The 24,847-nt window shown below is 42.1% G+C and overlaps 2 protein-coding genes across 7 annotated transcripts in view; both read right to left on the reverse strand.

Annotated features, from left to right (window-relative positions):
- Positions 1-308: 308 nt before the first annotated feature.
- Positions 309-11,209, reverse strand: lactb (lactamase, beta). Of its 2 annotated transcripts, none has more exons than XM_061969340.2 (6): positions 10,723-11,209; positions 10,429-10,495; positions 4,634-4,824; positions 4,239-4,536; positions 2,428-2,593; positions 309-1,488 (listed from the first exon to the last, which is right to left on the reverse strand). In XM_061969340.2, the coding sequence occupies exons 1-6, from the start codon at positions 11,068-11,070 to the stop codon at positions 984-986; spliced, it is 1,575 nt and encodes a 524-aa protein (XP_061825324.2). In that variant the 5' UTR covers positions 11,071-11,209; the 3' UTR covers positions 309-983. The 2 variants fall into 2 exon arrangements, with proteins under 2 accessions (XP_061825324.2, XP_061825322.2); XM_061969338.2 differs by having other exon boundaries at positions 312-1,506.
- Positions 11,210-17,191: 5,982 nt separating this feature from the next.
- Positions 17,192-24,847, reverse strand: part of tpm1 (tropomyosin 1 (alpha)) — a 69,455-nt gene continuing 61,799 nt past the window's right edge. For all 5 annotated transcript variants that reach the window (XM_072913900.1, XM_061970383.2, XM_061970382.2 and 2 more), the window contains one exon: positions 17,192-17,887. In XM_072913900.1, the coding sequence (XP_072770001.1) occupies positions 17,805-17,887 (83 nt within the window). In that variant the 3' untranslated portion in view covers positions 17,192-17,804. The remainder of the gene's footprint in view (positions 17,888-24,847) is intronic.

The following is a 24,847-nucleotide window of genomic DNA, read 5'->3' on the forward strand; positions in this document are numbered from 1 at the left end:
TATATATATATATACACATATATATATACATACATACATACATATATATATATATACATACATATATATATATATATATATATGTATATATATATATATACATACATACATATACATTATATATATATATATATATATATATATGACAGCAACAACGATAAAAAAAAACATGTAGTCTTTACAATATTATTAGAAACAAGTCAGTTTGTTCAATCATTAATTACAACAAGTTTTAGCAAGTAGACTGAACAAAACATTGACCCCCCCCCCCCCCCCCCCACTACAATATGACGTATAAACGATAAAGCATGGAATATTAAAATTAAAGTAATATTATTACTTCCCGGACGACCTCTTTAAAGTTTTGCAATCCTTTAGAAATATCAGGCAGCTTAAATGTGTCAAACATGTCGAAGTGTGGAGAGTGTTGTGCAATTTACCCAAAAGTTTTTTATAATGTCACATAGTTCAGTGGGAAAGTTCTGTGCCTCATATATCAACTTTCCCTGTTTTTGATTAATCAGACCATAGCTGGGGTAACGGTCAATAACCTAAAATAATACTAAATCACACCATGCGATAGCAGAGCATTTTTCACGGGTTCAGGTTTAATGTCGTCAGTAACTCTCACAAGACGAGCCGCATCGCCCGTACTGGTATTCATGTATGTTATTTGTATCATATTATAACTGCACCTAACAGAGCAGCCGCTTGTATCATTGGCATGCTCTCATGTTCGATGACAATAAAGCCTTTTATTGTGTTCTGTCAGTCAATATGACGCAGAGACAAATCTGTTTTGGCAATGTCTTTCTTTCATTGTGCAATACAAATATTTGTTCATTATTACAATGACTTCTATGTAAAGGCGTTCTTGTGTCAAAATCAGCGAGGTATCTGAGTTTAGTGCCAATTGACCAACTTTCATAGAAAAATACACATTTTCAAAAAGATGTATCATACCCGCAATGTTCTGGAAAGAACTAAACACTTCTGGCTTTGTCAAACTTGAGGGCAATCTTCAGGGCGGTGCTGTTGAGTCCCACAGACTGCATGTTGGTGAGAATGGTGACCACAACACCCTGTGGGAGGGTCTTCTGTCCTTGTGGCAGCTCCATGTCCTCACTGGGCAACACCAGGAGGACACTGCTGGCCCCAACAGCGCCCCCTGTGTGCGACACGTAATGCCTGCGCTTCCTGCAATGGCCATACCTCTGCTCTTTGTCCACGACCAGCCAGCCTTGGCCGTACCGTCCATCCTTGTCCCAGGTGGCAGCGGTGTTGTCCGCTGCGGTCCATAGAGCTACGGCCGTTTTGGGTTGGAGGAAGCCGAGGAGGAGGCCATTTGCGTCCTTTAAGGAGGCAATTTGGTAGCTGTAAAGAAGAGCGTTGCCAAACCGCAGCAAATCGCCCACAGTGGAAAGGAAGCCGCCTCCCGCCCACTTGTACGAGTTGTCTACGTACGGGCAGTTCACTACCCGTCCTCGCCTGTTCAGATGATAGTATCTGTGAGGGACAATCATTTTTTAAACAACGCAAGTATGGACAGAAATTGCAGGGGAAGTGTGTTCACATCTACACAGGGTTTTTCCTGCCTTCAAAATTGCGTGGCGGCCGCCTTCAGCTAATTTTGTGCCGCCCCAAGCTAGAGTGATTGATATCAGTCAATTGTTGATTGAGGGATTGGTGTCCCTCTGCGGCAGCTACGTATTTTAACTGCAGGTGCAGCGTTGAGCCACTACAGAGGCACTATATCGACAGCAGTGCACCGGAAAGACCTGAAGCAACCACCGGAGAAGAAACAGAGATCGAATCGATTTTTTCGACCCCGCTACTTGGTGCATAAAGTTGACCGCCGTAACAAGTGGATTTCTGCCATACGGAGGACAAAGCTACAAACAATGGGAGACCGGGCTTTCTGCTCCGCTGCTCCCAGTCTGTGGAACGCTCTCCCTGACCACCTGAGGGCACCACAGACTGTGGATGCTTTTAAAAAAGGCTTAAAAACCCTTCTTTTTAAAAAAGCCTTTTTTTAGATTTAAGCGTGCTGGTTCTAGTTTTTATTTTATTTCATTTTTAATACACTGTAGCACTTTGAGGTTGTTTGCTCAATGTAAAGTGCTTTTTTACAAATAAAATCTATTATTATTATTACTATTATTATTATTGTAATCTTTGGTACTTTAACTTAACCTAAATATCTGATTTTACAGCAAACTACCCATTAAATTAATAAAAATGACAATACATTTTACGGTGTTCTTTACAACATATTACTGTAAATTGAAAAAAAAAAAAAACTACCATTTTTTTGCGTTAAAATTCTGGCGCATGGTCAGGATTGTACCACCTCTGCCTCAATTTGAGCCAGGAAAAACCCCGTTTACAGTAAGTGAAAAGACACCTAATTCCATGGAATGAGATTACCTGGAGCGATGGTAAATGATAGGTTCATTCTGATCTGGCACGGTATCCAGCATTCCAAGTTCATGAAACAGGTTCATCATGACATCCAGGAAGCACTGGTCAGCAGCCTGCTCCATGACAGCGCTCAGGAGGGTGTAGGCGTGGGTGGAGTACAGGAAAGTTGTGCCTGCAGGAAGAGGAGGCGACATTGAAAGGGTAAAAAAAAAACACCTTTTTGGATGTAATTATGGATGATAAAATTAACTGGAAATCTCATGTAAAAATATGCAACATAAAGTAGCAAAAAACACGTCAATAATGAATAAATAAAACATGTTCTAGACCAAAAATGACTTCATATTCTCTACTTCTCACGAGTGTTACATATCTGAGTTATTGTGTAGAAATATGGGAAACAACTACAAATGTGAGCTTCATTCACTAACTGTGTTACAAAAAAGATCAATTATAATAATACATAATGTTGGATATAGAGAACATACAAACACTTTATTTATTCAATCACAAATATTGAAATTCAATGATTTGGTGCATTTGCAAACATGTAAAATGATGTACAAAGTAAACTATAACCTGCTAGCCAAGAATGTACAACAATTCTTCTCAACTAAAGAGGAGAAATATAACCTTAGAGCAGTGGTTCTTAACCTGGGTTCGATCGAACCCTAGGGGTTCGGTGAGTCGGCCTCAGGGGTTCGGGGGAGCCTCCGCCGCGGAGGTCAAGACACACCCGACTCATCGTGTAAATAAAAACTTCTCCCTATCGGCGTGTTATGGATACGGCAAGAAGTCAGACTGATTTGCAGGTGTGTAATTTGTTGTGAGTTCATGCACTGTGTTGGTTTTGTTCTTTGAACAAGGTGATGTTCATGCACGCTTCATTTTGTGCACCAGTAAAAAAAACATAACTTTGTCTTGAATTTGAAGAAAAAAAAAACATTTTATTTTTCACCGAAGAAGGGGACGGCGTGGCGAAGTTGGTAGAGTGGCCGCGCCAGCAATCGGAGGGTTGCTGGTTACTGGGGTTCAATCCCCACCTTCTACCATACTAGTCACGTCCGTTGTGTCCTTGGGCAAGACACTTCACCCCTTGCTCCTGATGGCTGCTGGTTAGCGCCTTGCATGGCAGCTCCCGCATCAGTGTGTGAATGTGTGTGTGAATGGGTGAATGTGGAAATACTGTCAAAGCGCTTTGAGTACCTTGAAGGTAGAAAAGCGCTATACAAGTATAACCCATTTAAGGGTTCGGTGAATGCGCATATGAAACTGGTGGGGTTCGGTACCTCCAACAAGGTTAACAACCACTGCCTTAGAGGAATTTAAATGAAAACATTTGTATGCACGTACAACACTTAAAATCTTTAGCATATGAGTATGTGGAATTAAATGATGGAATGGATTAAGCAAAGAAATCCAACAAAGCAGCAATATGATTCACTTTAAGAGACTGTTCAAACTACAAGTGTTCACAAAGTACACACAACAAGAATTATGATTAAAAAAAAAAATTTTAGATAAAGATTATTTATGTATTTAATATGTGTTTACTTACTGTGGTGTATTATTTATATATTCACTGTTCTGTTACAGAGAACAAGGAAATGGGATAATATTGCTATGGTATGAAAAGGGGTAGGATTATATAAACTCAGCTTCTTCCTACTTCCTTTTGGACCTTCTGTAATGAAACAAGTGGAAATATGTGATGCATTATGTATGCATGTTCCACATAAACTGAAACTGAACATTCCTCCTGTTAAAGTGTTGAAACGGAGTCAAATTCCAGTAAATACAGACTGAAAAGGTTTTACCTGGTTTAAATATGAGCGGGTCGTCCTTAAAGAGCTTCAGTGATTGGGTGACATTTTCAAAATTGTCCATCAGGTAATATTCTTCGTGATCAAACTCTTTTTTCTTCTGCGCCTCTTTGGATTGGGGACTCTGCTCTTTTGAGGGATCACTTTTGTTTTCACCCGAGCCCTCGTCTTCTTTTTTGGGCTTCAAAAGCCGCTTGGCTTTCTTCTTGTCCTCCCTCACTTTGTTTGCATCCTTCTCATAGTGCCGTATTCCACTTAGGTGGGAGAGAATCATGCGAGGGGTTACTGTGAACTAAGAGGGATGGAAGGGGTGGAAAAAGGACATGATGCTTACAGGTTGGATTGTTGAAGACCGGAACATTCTATTGGAGTGAGTTTGGGTAACTTACATTCTGTCCATCAATCTCTTTCTCAGGAAACTCTGGTAAGTATGTCTGGACTGGAGCATCCAGATCTAGTTTCCCTTCGTCACACAGGCGAGCAGCAGCTGCAGATGTCAGCGACTTACTGATGCTAGCGATTCGCATCTTAGTTTTAGGTCCGCATTGCACCTGGTTCTCCAAATCAGCATACCCGATCCCTGGAATATAGCAATCGTTTGAGTGTGTCATGAAACATTGTGGATAACTCATGGTCAAAGTAGTGAACGTTTCAAATCCAATACAGTGGAACCTCGATTTACGAACCCTCTATTTCACAGGTGTCAAACTCAATGCCCGGGGGCCAGATCTGGCCCGCCACTTCATTTTATCTGGCCTGCAAACACCTGGAAATTATATGTGTCAATAAAGTCCAACCATTCATCTTCTTCCGCTTATCCGAGGTTGGGTCGCGGGGGCAGCAGCCTAAGCAGGGAAGCCCAGACTTCCCTCTCCTCAGCCACTTCGTCCAGCTCCTCCCGTGGGACCCCGAGGCGTTCCCAGGCCAGCCGGGAGACATAGTCTTCCCAGCGTGTCCTGGGTCTTCCCCGCGGCCTCCTACTGGTCGGACGTGCCCTAAACACCTCCCTAGGGAGGCGCTCGGGTGGCATCCTGACCAGATGCCCGAACCACCTCATCTGGCTCCTCTCGATGTGGAGGAGCAGCGGCTTTACTTTGAGCTCCCCCCGGATGACAGAGCTTCTCACCCTATCTCTAAGGGAGAGCCCCGCCACCCGGCGGAGGAAACTAATTTCGGCCGCTTGTACCCGTGATCTTGTCCTTTCGGTCATAACCCAAAGCTCATGACCATAGGTGAGGATGGGAACGTAGATCGACCGGTAAATTGAGAGCTTTGCCTTCCGGCTCAGCTCCTTTTTCACCACAACGGATCGATACAGCGTCCGTATTACTGAAGACGCCGCACCGATCCGCCTGTCGATCTCACGATCCACTCTTCCCTCACTCATGAACAAGACTCCGAGGTACTTGAACTTCTCCACTTGGGGCAAGATAAAGTGTCAATAAAGTACTTCATATTTTCTCACTAAATGTAATGGATTGTTTTCATTTCGACAGAAAAAATATATGTACTGCTTGAAATTGCATACCTTCTATTAGGGATGTCCCGATCCAGGTTTTTGCACTTCCGATCCGATACCGATATTGTTTTTGCACTTCCGATCCGATACCGATACTGACCGATACCGATACTGACCGATACTGGCCTATCCGAGCATGTATTAAAGTTTAATGTTAATTAGCCTACTTAGTTGTCAGAATCATGTTGAAAAGGGTTTTAGTACTCTTGATAACAACTAGCCAGCTGAATTAGGGGAGTTTGAATAATACACAATGGTTGGTAACAAGAAACTGACCTGTTTATTCAAGGATAAACACAAAATAGACAAAATTATACATGACAAACAGAAATGGCATCATTGAACTAGGGCTGGGCGATATGGCCTTTTTTTAATATTGCGATATTTTAAGGCCATATTGCGATACACGATATATATCTCGATATTTTGCCTTAGCCTTGAATGAACACTTGATGCATATAATCACAGCAGTATGATGATTCTATGTGTCTACATTAAAACATTCTTCTTCATACTGCATTAACATATGCTACTTTTAAATTTTCATGCAGAGAGGGAAATGACAACTAAAAAAAAATCACTATTTTTTTCATACGGTGTTGATGTGGAAATGTTTGCCTCGGCATTTTGATGGTGTGGACGTGTGGCACCGAATGGAGATAAGCGTCTCGACAGACGTTACAATATTTGAACAATGATGACGAAAACTGTTTTCTCTGTCGTGTCCGTGTGTCGAAAATTGTTATGCGCTTATTTTTTTATTTGATTTTGTGCGTGGCATAGATTTGCCGTGCGCAGAGGACGCTTGAGCAGGCGCGCACCTTAGCGGCTGCGCTAGCATCACAGCTAACGTTAGCCATGCTGCTACCTCGCTCTCTGCTGGGAGAGGGCGTATGCGTATGTGACGTATGACGTGACAGTATGTGACGTGTGTAAGAAGGTGCGCTCGCTGTCTGTAAGAGGGAGACAGGAAAGAGTGAGAAGAGCCTGTCGTGTAATGTCAGCAGCTAAAAGCAACTGCGTGAGAATCCACAGACCTGTGGATGTGTTGAAGGTGTGCTGGAAAATGCGGAACGGAAATTAGGGAGCAGCAGAAAAGTGGAATGTAATATTTAAATCGGTGCGTTGGAAAACACGGACCGGAGTTTTTTTAAAACTGGATCTGGATCGGCATTTTCCGATGCCTTGCCGATACGCATTTTTTTTGCAAATATCGGGGGCCGATCCGATCCAAATATCGGATCGGGACATCCCTACCTCTTATACAATATTGCAACAAATATTAAAGCATATTATCATACTTTCCAAACATTTTTTGTCCAAATAAAAAAATATATACTTAAATATCTGCGTGACTTATGATTTTACAGCAAACTACCCATCAAATTATTAAAAATTACAATACATTTTACGGTGTTCTTTACAGCATATTACTGTAAATTGAAAAAAAATAAATAAAATGTTTGCGTTAAAATTATGTTGACTGAGCTGCCATATTTTTACAGTAAAATCTTGTTTTCAACTGTGTTTTACTGTAAATGGAAAAAACAATACATTTGTTTTTACGGTAGAAAAACTGGCAGCTAAGTTGCCAGAATAAAAAAAGAACTTGTACTGTTTTTCCATGAACAATATAATGTTGTAAAAACCAATGTCAATTTAACACAAAAATTCTGGCAACTAAGCTGCCAGCTTTTTTCTGTAAAAAACAAAACTTAAATATTTACCGTAAAATGTAAAAAATTAACTATTTTACATTAACATTTTGTAAATGGGAAAAGGGTGGAATGCCATCTTCGGGTTGGGGAGGAGACCCTGCCCCAAGTGGAGGAGTTCAAGTACCTCGGAGTCTTGTTCACGAGTGAGGGAAGAGTGGATCGTGAGATCGACAGGCGGATCGGTGCGGCATCTTCAGTAATGCGGACGCTGTATCGATCCGTTGTGGTGAAGAAGGAGCTGAGCCGGAAGGCAAAGCTCTCAATTTACCGGTCGATCTACGTTCCCAACCTCACCTATGGTCATGAGCTTTGGGTTATGACCGAAAGGACAAGATCACGGGTACAAGCGGCCGAAATGAGTTTCCTCCGCCGGGTGGCAGGGCTCTCCCTTAGAGATAGGGTGAGAAGCTCTGTCATCCGGGGGGAGCTCAAAGTAAAGCCGCTGCTCCTCCACATCGAGAGGAGCCAGATGAGGTGGTTCGGGCATCTGGTCAGGATGCCACCCGATCGCCTCCCTCGGGAGGTGTTTAGGGCACGTCCGACCGGTAGGAGGCCACGGGGAAGACCCAGGACACGCTGGGAAGACTATGTCTCCCGGCTGGCCTGGGAATGCCTCGGGATCCCCCGGGAGGAGCTGGACGAAGTGGCTGGGGAGAGGGAAGTCTGGGCTTCCCTGCTTAGGCTGCTGCCCCCGCGACCCGACCTCGGATAAGCGGAAGAAGATGGATGGATGGATGGATTTTGTAAATGTAAAGTTTTTACTGTAAAGTGGACAGTCTACTTAAAACAATTTACATAATTAATAATGAAATCCAGAGGCAAATTCATACATTATTCACTGTTACAAGCGGCCCTCTGATGGCCCTCAATGCAAACCACTTTGACATCCTTGCTCTATTTGCACCACGTCTATGTGTACAGACGCTGCATGAAAGTTTAAAAGTAGCATATAATAATGCAGTATGAAGAAGAATGTTTTAATGTAGACACATAGAATCATCATACTGCTGTGATTATATGCATCAAGTGTTCATTCAAGGCTAAGGCAAAATATCCAGATATATACCGTGTATCGTGACATGGCCTAAAAATATCCAGATATCAATAAAAGGCGTGTTCTATTGTTGGCCAAAGTACAAACCCCGTTTCCATATGAGTTGGGAAATTGTGTTAGATTTAAATATAAACAGAATACAATGATTTGCAAATCGTTTTCAACCCATATTCAGTTGAATATGCTACAAAGACAACATATTTGATGTTCAAACTGATAAACATATTTTTTTTGCAAATAATCATTAACTTTAGAATTTGATGCCAGCAACACGTGACAAAGAAGTTGGGGAAGGTGGCAATAAATACTGATAAAGTTGAGGAATGCTCATCAAACACTTATTTGGAACACCCCACAGGTGAACAGGCTAATTGGGAACAGGTGGGTGCCATGATTGGGTATAAAAACAGCTTCCCAAAAAATGCTCAGTCTTTCACAAGAAAGGATGGGGCGAGGTACACCCCTTTGTCCACAACTGCGTGAGCAAATAATCAAACAGTTTAAGAACAACGTTTCTCAAAGTGCAATTGCAAGAAATTTAGGGATTTCAACATCTACGGTCCGTAATATCATCAAAAGGTTCAGAGAATCTGGAGAAATCACTCCACGTAAGCGGCATGGCCGGAAACCAACATTGAATGACCGTGACCTTCGATCCCTCAGACGGCACTGTATCAAAAACCGACATCAATCTCTAAAGGATATCACCACATGGGCTCAGGAACACTTCAGAAAACCACTGTCACTAAATACAGTTTATCGCTACATCAGTAAGTGCAAGTTAAAGCTCTACTATGCAAAGCGAAAGCCATTTATCAACAACATCCAGAAACGCCGCCGGCTTCTCTGGGCCCGAGATCATCGAAGATGGACTCATACAAAGTGGAAAAGTGTTCTGTGGTCTGACGAGTCCACATTTCAAATTGTTTTGGAAATATTCGACATAGTGTCATCCGGTCCAAAGGGGAAGCGAACCATTCAGACTGTTATCGACGCAAAGTTCAAAAGCCAGCATGTGTGATGGTATGGGGGTGCATTAGTGCCCAAGGCATGGGTAACTTACACATCTGTGAAGGCACCATTAATGCTGAAAGGTACATACAGCTTTTGGAACAACATATGCTGCCATCTAAGCACCGTCTTTTTCATGGACGCCCCTGCTTATTTCAGCAAGACAGTGCCAAGCTACATTCAGCACGTGTTACAACAGCGTGACTTCGTAAAAAAAGAGTGCGGGTACTTTCCTGGACCGTCGGCAGTCCAGACCTGTCTCCCATCGAAAATGTGTGGCGCATTATGAAGCGTACAATACGACAGCGGAGACCCCCGACTGTTGAACGACTGAAGCTCTACATAAAACAAGAATGGGAAAGAATTCCACTTTCAAAGCTTCAACAATTAGTTTCCTCAGTTCCCAATCGTTTATTGAGTGTTGTTAAAAGAAAAGGTGATGTAACACAGTGGTGAACATGCCCTTTCCCAACTACTTTGGCACGTGTTGCAGCCATGAAATTCTAAGTTAATTATTATTTGCAAAAAATAAATAAAGTTTATGAGTTTGAACATCAAATATCTTGTCTTTGTAGTGCATTCAATTGAATATGGGTTGAAAAGGATTTGCAAATCAATGTATTCCGTTTATATTTACATCTAACACAATTTCCCAACTCATATGGAAACGGGGTTTGTAAAACAAAGAAAACAACCTTTATTTTTAAGTTATCATGCCATGATTTGACCATTACGGCCCACTTGAGTTCCCTGAGTTCAAATGAGTTTGACACCCATGATTTAGACTATACTCGTTTAATGAGCGTAACTGATAAAAATGGAGTGCCTGGAACTTTAAATCCAACCAGACAAAGTGGGGAAAAGTCCAAGCTATGAAATTACCTTCAGACCAGACATGAACCCCATCCACGGAGACCCCCACCACCAGACCAGGAGCTCCGACTTCAGCCTGACAAGAAACAAACACACAGCTGAAGCACAGTGGACCATGTTCATGCCCTGCAACTACCTTACCCCGGTCAGCTGCAACAACAACAACTACCTTACCCGTGTCAGCTGCAACAACAACAACTACCTTACCCGGGTCAGCTGCAACAGCAACAACTACCTTACCCGTGTCAGCTGCAACAACAACTACCTTACCCGTGTCAGCTGCAACAACAACAACTACCTTACCCGTGTCAGCTGCAACAACACGCGGCTCGCTGCGACGGCAGCGTCGTATCGATGGCCACTCGTCGTGTTATCATCACACGAAGTGTCGTCTGTCCACGCTCGACGAGTGAGTCCTAAAACCAGGGCCAGACCCGCGCCGACCCCGCATATCCACACCAGGGGAGACTTACGTCGGTGTTTTGAAAAGATAGTGCTGGACTTGCCAGCATGAGAATGGCGCCGCCATTGGTTAAAAACACTCAATGTGGTGTCTGACTGCCTCGTTAGCGACCTCCATAAAGACCTCGGCAACGTAGAATGTGTCGTATATTTGCCACATAAAACATGTGAAAACAACAAACGTAACATTTTTTTTTAAAAACACTCCTTTGTTTGGTTAAAAACACCCCGCTTGCTTGGTTTTTCTTCTTCTTTTCACGTTTACAGCAACTGGCATCCATCTGTGTTGCATTACTGCCATCTTCAGTTTCATTTTAGAATTACATGACAGTCTCCATAGACGTGTGCTAAGGCATGGGTTGGCAACCCAAAATGTTGAAAGAGCCACTTTGGTCCAAAAAAAAAAAAAAAAAATCGGTTTGGAGCCGCCAAAAATGAAAAGCCTTCTATAAGTGATATAATGAAGTCAACACATGATGTACGTGTCTGTATTAGTTATAATAGCCTACTATCAAAATGACTTTAAAAGTCTCATACGAGTGTTATAATGAAGACAACACATGATTTAAGTGTCTATATTAGCTATATTAGCCTACTTTTATTTTTACAACATTGGAAAACATTAGTAAACCTTCTCAGAGGGTGAGATAACTCCTCTAAATCAGTGGTCCCCAACCATCGATTGGTACCGGGCCGCAAAGAAATAAAAATAATAATAAAATAAAAAATTTAAAAAAAAAAATAAAATATATATATATATATTTTTTTTTATTAAATCAACATAAAAAACACAAGATACACTTACAATTAGTGCACCAACCCAAAAAAACTCCCTCCCCCATTTACACTCATTCACACTCCATCCATCCATCCATCTTCTTCCGCTTATCCGAGGTCGGGTCGCGGGGGCAGCAGCTTAAGCAGGGAAGCCCAGACTTCCCTCTCCCCAGCCACTTCATCCAGCTCCTCCCGGGGGATCCCGAGGCGTTCCCAGGCCAGCCGGGAGACATAGTCTTCCCAGCGTGTCCTGGGTCTTCCCCGTGGCCTCCTACCGGTCGGACGTGCCCGAAACACCTTCCTAGGGAGGCGTTCGGGTGGCATCCTGACCAGATGCCCGAACCACCTCATCTGGCTCCTCTCTATGTGGAGGAGCAGCGGCTTTACTTTGAGCTCCCCCCGGATGGCAGAGCTTCTCACCCTATCTCTAAGGGAGAGCCCCGCCACCCGGCGGAGGAAACTAATTTTGGCCGCCTGTACCCGTGATCTTGTCCTTTCGGTCATAACCCAAAGCTCATGGCCATAGGTAAGGATGGGAACGTAGATCGACCGGTAAATTGAGAGCTTTGCCTTCCGGCTCACTCCTTCTTCACCACAACGGATCAATACAGCGTCCGCATTACTGAAGATGCCGCACCGATCCGCCTGTCGATCTCACGATCCACTTTTCCCTCACTCGTGAACAAGACTCCTAGGTACTTGAACTCCTCCACTTGGGGCAGGGTGTCCTCCCCAACCCGGAGATGGCACTCCACCCTTTTCCGGGCGAGAACCATGGACTCGGACTTGGAGGTGCTGATTCTCAAAAGGGTTGTTTCTCTCTCTTATTAATATTTCTGGTTCCAGAACATTTATATCAATATAGATCAATACAGTCTGCAGGGATACAGTCCGTAACACGCATGATTGTATTTTTTTAGGACAAAAATTAGTTTAAAAAAAATACCATACCCATACCTCCCTCCAGAGCCATGCACTCAGTGCAATTCATTTGGCAGGAGCAATGAACTCTCAGCGCATTTAATTCATCTTACCTCACTGAATACCACTGATTTTCACGCGCTTTTTTGTCATGCGTGTAGCTATGATAAAGGACACATGTTTTATTATTCATAGTTTGCTTAACAGCAATAGAATATTCTTATATGCTATAAGTGACCAGACGTCCGAGATCAAAACTGGGAATATAATCCCAGAGAAGGGGGGAAAAACGGTCAGCTATTTTTAAATTGAAGAAACAATATGATTAGGTTATATATACATGCGTATATCCTACATAAACAATGTATGAATACATTAGATATATATATATCTATAGACTGTATCTCTGTTGCTGCAGCAGCAGAGTTTATTCTGTCTTGACACTTTGTATTGATATTTTGTATTACATTCTTCCCCTAAATGATCATGTTTACAGTGATTGTTTTATATGTATTTTTTATGTATGTCGCTTTGGTCAGGATGCCACCCGAGCGCCTCCCTAGGGAGGTGTTTAGGGCACGTCCGACCAGTAGGAGGCCACGGGGAAGACCCAGGACACGTTGGGAAGACTATGTCTCCCGGCCGGCTGGCCTGGGAACGCCTCGGGATCCCCCGGGAGGAGCTGGACGAAGTGGCTGGGGAGAGGGAAGTCTGGGCTTCCCTGCTTAGGCTGCTGCCCCCGCGACCCGACCTCGGATAAGCGGAAGAAGATGGATGGATGGATGGGCTTTGGATAAAAGTGTCTGCCAAATACTTAAACATAAACATATATAAACACCTGAAAGTCTTTATATCAGCTAAAACCACCAATCTGCTTCACTAGATTCAGAATTTTATTATGGTTATTATTATGGTTACTATTACGATTTCAGTACTAATGAAGATCTTTGCTCCTTCTCAACTCTGTGGTAATCAGAGGTGGGTAGAGTAGCCAGAAATTGTACTCAAGTAAGAGTACTGTTACTTTAGAGATTTATTACTCAAGTAAAAGTAAGGAGTAGTCACCCAAATATTTACTTGAGTAAAAGTAAAAAGTATGTTGTGAAAAAACTACTCAAGTACTGAGTAACTGATGAGTAACATACACACTTATATCATATATATATATATATATATATATATATATATATATATATATATATATATATACATATACATACATATACAGTTTATTATTTATATGTATTTATTTTGCTGTTTTTGTTTACCTGTTAAAGGTGTTTTAATGAATATACATGCATGTTTAACACATATAGATTCCTTTCTTTCATGAAGACTAGAATATAAGTTGGTGTATTACCTGATTCTGATGACTTGCGTTGATTGTAATCAGACAGTAGTGATGATAACGTCCACGTTTTCAAATGGAGGAGAAGAAAAGTTCCTCCTTTCTGTCTAATACCACATGAAAGTGGTGGGTTTTTGGCATCTTATTTGTCCAGCTTTCATATTCGTTTTTATACACTTTACAAGAAATATATTGGCGTCAAACTCCGTAGATTGCTAGCTTGTTTGCGCTGGCTTTCGGAGACTCTTGTTTTGAAAGCGCAGGCGCGATGGAGCGGCACTTTTATTGTGAAGACAGGAACGTCCTCATGTGCGGTCAGTCTTTAGGCTTTTGACGGGATGTACGGTTGAAATAAAAAAGTATCTTTTTTCCTTCACACTTTTGATTGATTGATTGGAACTTTTATTATTAGATTGCACAGTACAGTACATATTCCGTACAATTGACCACTAAATGGTAACACCCCAATAAGTTTTTCAACTTGTTTAAGTCAGGTCATGTGACCACCTGGCTCTGTTTGATTGGTCCAACGTCACTAGTGACTGCATCTGATTGGTGGAACGAAGTGAAACGTCACTAGTAAGGCAGGCACTTTGAAGGTCTGTCTGACAGACCAAAACAAACAAAGCGTGCATTAACAGATCGATAAAAATTAGTAGCGAGTAGCGAGCTGAATGTAGATAAAAGTAGCGGAGTAAAAGTAGCGTTCCTTCTCTATAAATATACTTAAGTAAAAGTAAAAGTATGTTGCATTAAAACTACTCTTAGAAGTACAATTTATCCCAAAAGTTACTCAAGTAGATGTAACGGAGTAAATGTAGCGCGTTACTACCCACCTCTGGTGGTAATATTATTTTCACAAAATACAACCAATAGTACGTTAATGTTAAATCTTACTAGTGAAAAGTAATCCACCGATTCCTATTTTCAACAGTCCGCTCATTTGAGCAGGAAAACGCTGAACACCATCTTTGTTTCCTACCTGTCAACTGTCAGTTTAGGCTGCTCGTCGGCTCCTCATCACCACTTCAAGATGGCGGCCCAATTTCTCGCGTCACAGCAGCCAATGCTGCGTCTATGCGCTCCTTCGTCTTCTTCTTCTTCTTTTCAGGTTTACGGCAACTGGCATCCATCTGTGTTGCATTACTGCCATCTTCAGTTTCATTTTATAGTTACATGACAGTCTCTCGTTTGTCAACATTATGCTCAAGGTGAAACAATTCTACATAAATGTCGTTTTATGAAAGTAAGGCCTACATTTTCTAATTGGCTTAATGGTTTACAATTATCAAATCAAATCTTGGAGAATGATTAAGAGTACAAAAGCCCTTAAATTGATATCTTTGTCAAAAACATTTAAAGTGATTTAGGTAGCCCTTTTTGTCTTTTTTAAATTAATATTTAATACTCTATCTGTATTTGCTTTTGTTTTCTTTCCTTGTTGTTCAAAGTGTCTTGACTGTTGAGTGAATTATAAATGTATGTTTGTTGTTCAATAAAAAAATAAAACAAAATAAAAAACAGTCTCTCCTTCGTCGTCTTCTTTTCAGTTTTATGGCAGCTGGCATCCATCTGTGTTGCATTACTGCCATCTTCAGTTTCATTTTATAATTACATTACAATCTCTCCTTGAATCCAGTATTATTAAAAAAAATCATACACTATTTCCCTTCCATTTTCAGTGTCGGCATGATTTATCCTGCTCTTTAGAACCCCAGTACCTCCTGTTTAGTCGTCATAGTCAGCCTTTCTATATTATATTTAGTACATTCCAAAAAAACGTGTTTTACTGTTTCTAGTACTTTACATTGTTCATATATATATATATATATATATATATATTAGAGATACGCGGTTTGCGGACACAACCGCGGAGTCCGCGGATTATCCGCGGGTCGGGCGGTTGAAATAAAAAAAAATTAGATTTTATCCGCGGGTCGGGCGGTTGAAATAAAAAAAAATTAGATTTTAAATAGATTCAGGCGGGTGGCAGTTAAACCAATTCGGAAATATATATACATAGTTAAATGTTGTTACCCACATACGAAAAACGAGCAGGCACCTGCAGCATATGCCACAACAGAAGAAGAAAAAAAAAAGAGATGGACACTTTTACGGAGCGGAGAAGGGACGCCTCGCCGGGGTCTGGGACCGAGGCCCCTTCCCCCGAGAGGGCCCCACCGGGAGCCGTAGCTGAGGTGATCCGCGAGAAGGGCCCGACGCACGTCCAGGGTCACCACCGCGCCCACCGCACCGACACCCCGCCGCGGCCGGCGTCACGCGCAGCAGGTAAGCAGCTTACCTGCCCGCCACCCCCGTGGCCGGGGGCTCGTAACAGGGGTCACTCCGCGCGCTCCGCCCGCGCAGCTTACCTGCCCGCCACCCCCGTTGCCGGGGGCGCGTAACAGGGGTCACTCCGCGTGCAGTGCGCTCACGAAAGGGGTGGGGCTCACCCTGATGAGCCGAGTGGGCCACTTTTGGTAAGCAGAACTGGCGCTGCGGGATGAACCGAACGCCGGGTTAAGGCGCCCGATGCCGACGCTCATCAGACCCCAGAAAAGGTGTTGGTTGATATAGACAGCAGGACGGTGGCCATGGAAGTCGGAACCCGCTAAGGAGTGTGTAACAACCCACCTGTCGAATCAACTAGCCCTGAAAATGGATGGCGCTGGAGCGTCGGGCCCATACCCGGCCGTCGCCGACAGCGAGAGCCGCGAGGGCTAGGCCGCGACGAGTAGGATGGCCGCCGCGGTGCGCGCTGAAGCCTCGGGCGCGAGCCCTGGTGGAGCCGCCGCGGGTGCGAGGGACATCGCACCTCCACGTGCTTGGAGGTGCGCTCAGCGCGGCTCCCAGATGATTGCGCACTGGTGTGCGTCTGGGCCGTGACAGCGTGGCACGCATTGAATGTCTCTGCTCCATTGGATCAGTCTCCTTTCTTTAACAGGCAAAAGCTTTATAACCTCACTAATGCCTTGCATCGTCTATATTAGATATATAACAACGGGCGGGTGCGGGTTTGATTAAATGTTAGTTCGGGTGGATGCGGATGGTTGACGACTTTTGTGATGCGGTTGCGGATGAAATAATTGCCTATCCGCGCATCTCTAATATATATATATATATATATATATATATATATATATATATATATATATATATATATATATATATATATATATATATATATATATATATATATACACACACACACACACGTATATGTATATACACACACACACACACGTATATGTATACAGCCCAAAATTAAAAAGCTTTCAAAACGTGCTTTAATTTAATTCTTTTTTTTTTTTTTTTTACATTTCAAATATAAACATTTGAAACATCACCATTAAAAATGCTAAAACAATGCACAACCAAATACAGGACCGACAAAATGAAGAAACTTACCAAAACAATATATAGTAATGCCTAAAGATGAATACACTAGCACCAAAATATTTACTTTTTTTTTTTTTTTTTTGTTAAAGAAGTGCAGCATCTATGCTTCTAACAGAATGCAGAAAAGGCATTATCGTGAGGTTGACTTAAGTGCTAAATTTCTCCACTTTGTCCTTTGGTATGTGCAAAAATGAAAGTGGAAGAGAAGACATGTATGCGATGTAGCAGACAATCTTTGTCACGTGCAACGTCACCCGAGGACAATTTATCAATCATGCTTCTCACTGTGGGCGACATCAGAGGGAATGGTTAAGCTTTACTTCCCTTAGCTCCTTGGTTCCACTGAAGGCAGGACGGTGCAACACAAACAGCATCTGCACCGTGGGCAAGGTACAGGTTGACGGGGTAGCAAAGGTGCAAGTACAAAAAAAAAGAAGAAGCAAAAAACCACAGTGCAAGTCGGGGTCAGACCGCGTTTTCACAAATTATTCAGTTCCATTAGAGTCTGGTCCAACATCTGGTGCATATCAAGGTTCTCTTCTTTAGCATGGGACAGTTTCTCTGTTGACAAATGTATGGAAAAGCTGGTGTTAGTTGCACTGCACACAAGTCTGAACTGTTAATAATCAAGCTTGTTACAATCTTAGTGTTTTTAGCCAACTCTACACAGCACTCAAAAACATGGCAACAAAAATGTAACATTGTTATTCAGACACACCGGCAAAGCTGTTAAAAATGATTCTTGTAGTAGTTGGAAACAGTGCAATACAAATGTAAAAGCTATCAGAACTCACACAAGTACAAACCCCAAAAACAGTGAAGTTGTCACGTTGTGTAAATGGTAAATAAAAAGAGAATACAATGATTTGCAAATCCTTTTCAACTTATATCCAATTGAATAGACTGCAAAGACAAGATAGTTAATGTTCACACTGGTGAAGTTTTTTGCAAATATTAGCTCATTTGGAATTTGATGCCTGCAACATGTTTCAAAAAAGCTAGCACAAGTGGCAAAAAAAGAGTGAGAAAGTTGAGGAATGCTCATCAAAGACTTATTTGGAACATCCCCCAGGTGAACAGGCTAATTGGGAACAGGTGGGTGCCATGATTGGGTATAAAAGCAGCTTCCATGAAATGCTCAGTCATTCACAAACAAGGACGGGGCGAGGGTCACCACTTTGTCTACAAATGCCTGAGCAAAATGTTTAAAAACAACATTTCTCAACCAGCTTCTGCAAGGAATTTAGGGATTTAACCATCTACGCTCCGTAATATCATGAAAAGGTTCAGAGAATCTGGAGAAATCACTGCACGTAAGCCATGATATTACAGACCTTGGATCCCTCAGGTGGTACTGCATCAAAAAGCGCCATCAGTGTGTAAAGGATATCACCACATGGGCTCAGGAACACTTCAGAAAATCACTGTCAGTAACTACAGTTGGTCACTACATCTGTAAGTGCAAGTTAAAACTCTACTAAATATACTAAATACGGTATAGCTCGGTTGGTAGAGCGACCGTGCCAGCAACTTGAGGGTTGCAGGTTCAATCCCCGCTTCTGCCATCCTAGTTGCTGCCGTTGTGTCCTTGGGCAAGACACTCTACCCACCTGCTCCCAGTGCCACCCACACTGGTTTAAATGTAACTTAGATATTGGGTTTCACTATGTAAAGCGCTTTGAGTCACTAGAGAAAAGCGCTATATAAATATAATTCACTTCACTACTATGCAAAGCCAAAGCCATTTATCAACAACGCCCAGAAACTCATCTAAGATGGACTGATGCAAAGTGGGAAAGTGTTCTGTGGTCTGACGAGTCCACATTTCAAATTGTTTTTGGAAACTGTGGACGTGGTGTCCTCCGGACCAAAGAGGAAAAGAACCACCCGGACTGTTATAGGCGCAAAGTATAAAAGCCAGCATGTGTGATGGTATGGGGGTGTATTAGTGCCCAAGGCATGGGTAACTTACACATCTGTGAAGGCACCATTGTGAAGTGAAGTGAATTATATTTATATAGCGCTTTTCTCTAGTGACTCAAAGCGCTTTACATAGTGAAACCCAATATCTAAGTTACATTTAAACCAGTGTGGGTGACACTGGGAGCAGGTGGGTAAAGTGTCTTGCCCAAGGACACAACGGCAGTGACTAGGATGGCGGAAGTGGGAATCGAACCTGCAACCCTCAAGTTGCTGGCACGGCCGCTCTACCAACCGAGCTATGCTGCTGAAAGGTACATACAGGTTTTGGAGCAACATATGTTGCCATCCAAGAAATGTTATCATGGACGCCCCTGCTTATTTCAGCAAGACAATGCCAAGCCACGAGTTACAACAACGTGGCTTCATAGTAAAAGAGTGCGGGTACTAGACTGGCCTGCCTGTAGTCCAGACCTGTCTCCCATTGAAAATGTGTGCTGCATTATGAAGCCTAAAATACCAGAGAGACCCCCGGACTGTTGAACAACTTAAAGCAAGAATGGGAACGAATTCCACTTCAAAAATGTGTCTCCTCAGTTCCCAAACCTTTACTGAGGGTTGTTAAAAGGAAAGGCCATGTAACACAGTGGTAAAAATGGCAATGTGACAACTTTTTTGCAATGTGTTGCTGCCATTAAATTTAAGTTCATGATTATTTGAAAAAAAAAAGGAAGTTTCTCAGTGTGAACATGAAATATCTCGTCTTTGCAGTCTATTCAAATGAATATAAGTTGAAAAGGATTTGCAAATCATTGTATTCTCTTTTTTATTTATCATTTACACAACGTGACAACTTCACTGCTTTTGGCTTTTGTACGTACACTTCGAACGAACATGTTAAACTCAAAAAGGTATTAGTCCCCCATTCAAGGCTTAGTTACTCCATTAGTGGCAGGGCAGTTTAAACGGGGCATCTTGCAGTAAAACAAAACAAAGAAATCTGGAAAATGCAGCGCCTACCTTTACTAGAAAAGCTAATCAGGATATGATATTGTCTTGGGTGGAGACATTCAGAACAATATGAAGGGATTTCTAATAACACGATCAATTTAAATCACACAATGAGGTCAAACTTTGGGATGAAAGGGGGGGATGAAGCAAGAAAGTGGCAAAAAACTAAAAAATTCCATCCATCCATCCATCCATTTTCTACCGCTTATTCCCTTTGGGGTCGCGGGGGGCGCTGGAGCCTATCTCAGCTACAATCGGGCGGAAGGCGGGGTACACCCTGGACAAGTCACCACCTCATCACAGGGCCAACACAGATAGACAGACAACATTCACACTCACATTCACACACTAGGGCCCATTTAGTGTTGCCAATCAACCTATCCCCAGGTGCATGTCTTTGGAGGTGGGAGGGGCCTATCCCCAGGTGCATGTCTTTGGAGGTGGGAGGGGCCTATCCCCAGGTGAATGTCTTTGGAGGTGGGAGGGGCCTATCCCCAGGTGCATGTCTTTGGAGGTGGGAGGAAGCCGGAGTACCCGGAGGGAACCCACGCAGTCACGGGGAGAACACGCAAACTCCACACAGAAAGATCCCGAGGCCGGGATTGAACTCACGACTACTCAGGACCTTCGTATTGTGAGGCAGACGCACTAACCCCTCTCCCACCGTGCTGCCCTAAGTTGTGTTAATTAATTAAGTCGGCATGGCTCATGTGGGAGACGTCAGAAAACTTGAGGCAACGCTCGGCAGCTTAATACAAAAAATGAAAAAATAAAATAATAATAATAAATAAATAAATGCATAAATAAAAAACAATAAATAAATAATAAATAAATAAATACATGAATAAATAAATAATACAGAAATAATAAAAAACAACTTCAGCTACAGTATAGTCCAAAAGTTTGGACACACCTCATTCACAACACACCCGATGGTCCCAACCCCATTGATAAAGCAAGACATTCCACTAATCCAGGGGTCGGCAACCCACGGCTCTAGAGCCGTCTTTAGCGCCGCCCTAGTGGCTCTCTGGAGCTTTTTCAAAAATGTATGAAAAATGGAAAAAAATGCGGGGAAAAAGATATATTTTTGTTTTAATATGGTTTCTGTAGGAGGACAAACATGACACAAACCTCCCTAATTGTTATAAAGCACACTGTTTATATTAAACATGCTTCACTGATTCGAGTACGGTATTTGGCGAGCGCCGTTTTGTCCTACTAATTTTGGCGGTCCTTGAACTCACCGTAGTTTGTTTACATGTATAACCTCAGACTTTCTAGGACGTGTTTTATGCCACTTCTTTTTCTGTCTCGTTTTGTCCACCAAGCTTTTAACGTTGTGCATGAATCCACAAAGGTGAGTTTTGTTGATGTTATTGACTTGTGTGGAGTGCTAATCAGACATATTTGGTCACTGCATGACTGCAAGCTAATCGATGCTAACATGCTATTTAGGCTAGCTATATGTACATATTGCATCATTATGCCTCATTTGCAGTGTTGGGACTAACGCGTTACAAAGTAACTCGTTACTGTAACGCCGTTAGTTTCGGCGGTAACTAGTAATCTAACGCGTTATTTTTTTTTATTCAGTAATTTAGTTACCGTTACTACATGATGCGTTACTGCGTTATTTTACGTTACTTTTGATGTAGTATCGGCTAGAAACAGAAGCGCTACGGGGGGGGGGAGGCACACAAGTTGTTGTCACGTTCAGTCCACACACAGCGTGGTCATGGCGAGCGCAATAACGGAGGAGCTTGAACGCCCAGCGCCATTGAATCGGTGTGTTTATAAGTGCAGACTCGGTTGTGCAAAACGAGGGTTTTAAACACATGCTGAACGTGCTTGAACCACGTTACGACATCCCGTCGCGCACCCACTTCAGCAATAAGATTGTGCCAGATCTTTATGAGCAGGAGAAGAAAAAAGTTGTGGATGAACTATCCCGAGCATCAGCTGTTGCGCTCATGACAGACGGGTGGACGTCCAGCGGAACTATAAGCGCTCACTTCATCACAGCAGACTGGGAGATGAGAAGACACGCCCCCTCTACGAGAGTCACCTTGCGCAGGTACTGACACAAGCAGTGGAGGACTGGAAGATAAAGATATCCCAGTCACACGTGATAATGCCAAAAATCAAATAATTACAGAGAATGAGGCAGGACTGGGACCACAGATAGGTGTTTTGCACATGTAGTGAATTTGGCATCACAGAAGGGAATCTCAGTCAATAGGATGGAGCGCCTCTTTGGGAGGATCAGGAAGGTTTCTTACTTCCACCCAAGCACAACAGCTGCTCATGTGCTTAAGACAAAGCAAGAAATGCTAAAGCTGCCTGCTCATACATGATGTCCCAACGAGGTGGAACTCCACTTATGATATGTTGGAGCAGCAGGCAGCTATATACTCTGCATTGACCCACAACACCCTGAAGACAAATGTCACCCTGTCTGATGATGATGTGAGAGTGGCAGATGAGGTCCTCCAGGTGCTTAAATCCCTCAAAAGTGTTCCATCTCTACTGAGCACTGAAACTTCACCATCTGTGTCAATGATCCTGCCACTGAAAACAAGTAGTCTACAATCCATGGCTCCAAGTGTGGAAGACAGCAGCATCACTCCAGATGTCAGGCTTTATTTCACTACCTATGTTTCAAGGAAGATGATGTTTCTTCTTATGTTGCACTTAAACTTGTTTTTTTATTAATGGTCATTGGTCCAAGTTTAAAGAAAGGAGGAATGCCTTTTTATGTTGCACTGTTTTTCATTAATTATGTTAAAAGGAAAATAAAAATGCATGTCAAGTTGATCAACAGATTGTATTATTCTCCAGTGCAATAACAGTACTGAAATGAAGACAAAAAGGGCATTAATGGGAGCTTTAAAAAAAGAAGAAGAAAAAAAGAAGTACGGTAACTAAATAGTTACTTTTCACAGTAACGCATTACTTTTTGGTGTAAGTAACTGAGTTAGTAACTGAGTTACTTTTGAAATAAAGTAACTAGTAACTGTAACTAGTTACTGGTTTTCAGTAACTAACCCAACACTGCTCATTTGTAGCTATATTTGAGCTCATTTAGTTTCCTTTAAGTCCTCTTAATTCAATGTATATCTCATGACACACTATCTGTATGTAATATGGCTTTTAATTTTTTGCGGCTCCAGACAGATTTGTTTTTGTATTTTTGGTCCAATATGGCTCTTTCAACATTTTGGGTTGCCGACCCCTGCACTAATCAAACCTGATAAGGCACACCTGTGTAATGAAAACCATTTCAAGTGACTACCTCTTCAAGCTCATGGAGAGAATGCCAAGAGTGTGCAAAGCAGTAATCAGAGCAAAGGGTGGCTGATTGATTGATTGAGTGATTGAAACTTTTATTAGTACATATTCCGTACAATTGACAACTAAATGGTAACACCCCAATAAGTTTTTCCAACTTGTTTAAGTCGGGGTCCACGTTAATCAATTCATGGTAATGAATGGCTATTTTGAAGAAACTAGAATATAAAACATGTTTTCAGTTATTTCACCTTTTTTTTGTTAAGTACATAACTCCACATGTGTTCATTCATAGTTTTGATGTGACAATCTACAATGTAAATAGTCGTGAAAATAAAGATTGAATGAGAAGGTGTGTCCAAACTTTTGGCCTGTACTTTATATATTTATAGGCAAAATGAATCGATTTGTACTTCCTTTAAATTTGGGGGAGAGCAGAAAACTCAACAAGATATGCTGGGAGTAGGATATTCTCAGGATGCCAGGACCACGTAAAATATTGATTTTTCCTTAAAATTATCAGTTTAGAAAACAATGAAAAGGGGGAAAGTATTATTCATGTATATTTTTAACAACTTATCTGTCTTTTGTCACTTTTTTGGTGTTTTTTTTCCTGCTTCACCATACACACAAAGTACAACAAACATTAACAGAACACATATGAATATACATACAGTATATAAATCAGGGTAAATATACAACTGTAAATTATACATGCAAACCTACATAAATATATACAAGTATAATAATTTCAATGTCACAAAAAAGGTCATAAAAAGGCAGAGTTTTGATTTTTTAAAGTACCGGTTTTGTCATGTCTGTGTGATCATGTTTTGTTTTAGTCATGTTCGGTTTTGTTTTTGGACTTTTTGTGCACTTTTTGTTTTGTCACCACAGCAACCCATTAGTTTTCACCTGTCACGTCACGCACCTGTTTCACGTTTTGAGTCACGCACCTGTTTTCGTTAATCATGTCGGTAGTATTTAAGTTCATTGTTTTCAGATCGTCGTTCTGGCGAAATCCCGGATTCATACCCCTGTCACACTTTTACCTCTGCGCACTTCATAGTCCATGCCAAGTAAGTTTTTTGTTTATTAATGCATACTTGCCAACCCTCCCGGATTTTCCGGGAGACTCCCGAAATTCAGCGCCTCTCCCGAAAACCTCCCGGGACAAATTTTCTCCCGAAAATCTCCCGAAATTCAGGCGGAGCTGGAGGCCACACCCCCTCCAGCTCCATGCAGACCTGAGTGACGTGTTGACAGCCTGTTCACACGTCCGCTTTCCCTCAATATAAA

This window comes from Nerophis lumbriciformis, linkage group LG10 (assembly GCF_033978685.3).
Source record: "Nerophis lumbriciformis linkage group LG10, RoL_Nlum_v2.1, whole genome shotgun sequence".
Lineage (NCBI taxonomy): Eukaryota > Metazoa > Chordata > Actinopteri > Syngnathiformes > Syngnathidae > Nerophis > Nerophis lumbriciformis.

What these genes read in the sequence shown, in the direction of transcription:
- lactb (XM_061969338.2), bottom strand. Translation starts at nt 11,070, where the DNA reads ATGTTACGTTTGTTGTTTTCACATGTTTTATGTGGCAAATATACGACA. An exon ending in CCCGCTCATATTTAAACCAG is followed by an intron (nt 2,594 to 4,238) that starts GTAAAACCTTTT and finishes CTCTTCCTGCAG; the next exon opens with GCACAACTTTCCTGTACTCC. An exon ending in ATCATTTACCATCGCTCCAG is followed by an intron (nt 1,507 to 2,427) that starts GTAATCTCATTC and finishes TGTCCCTCACAG; the next exon opens with ATACTATCATCTGAACAGGC.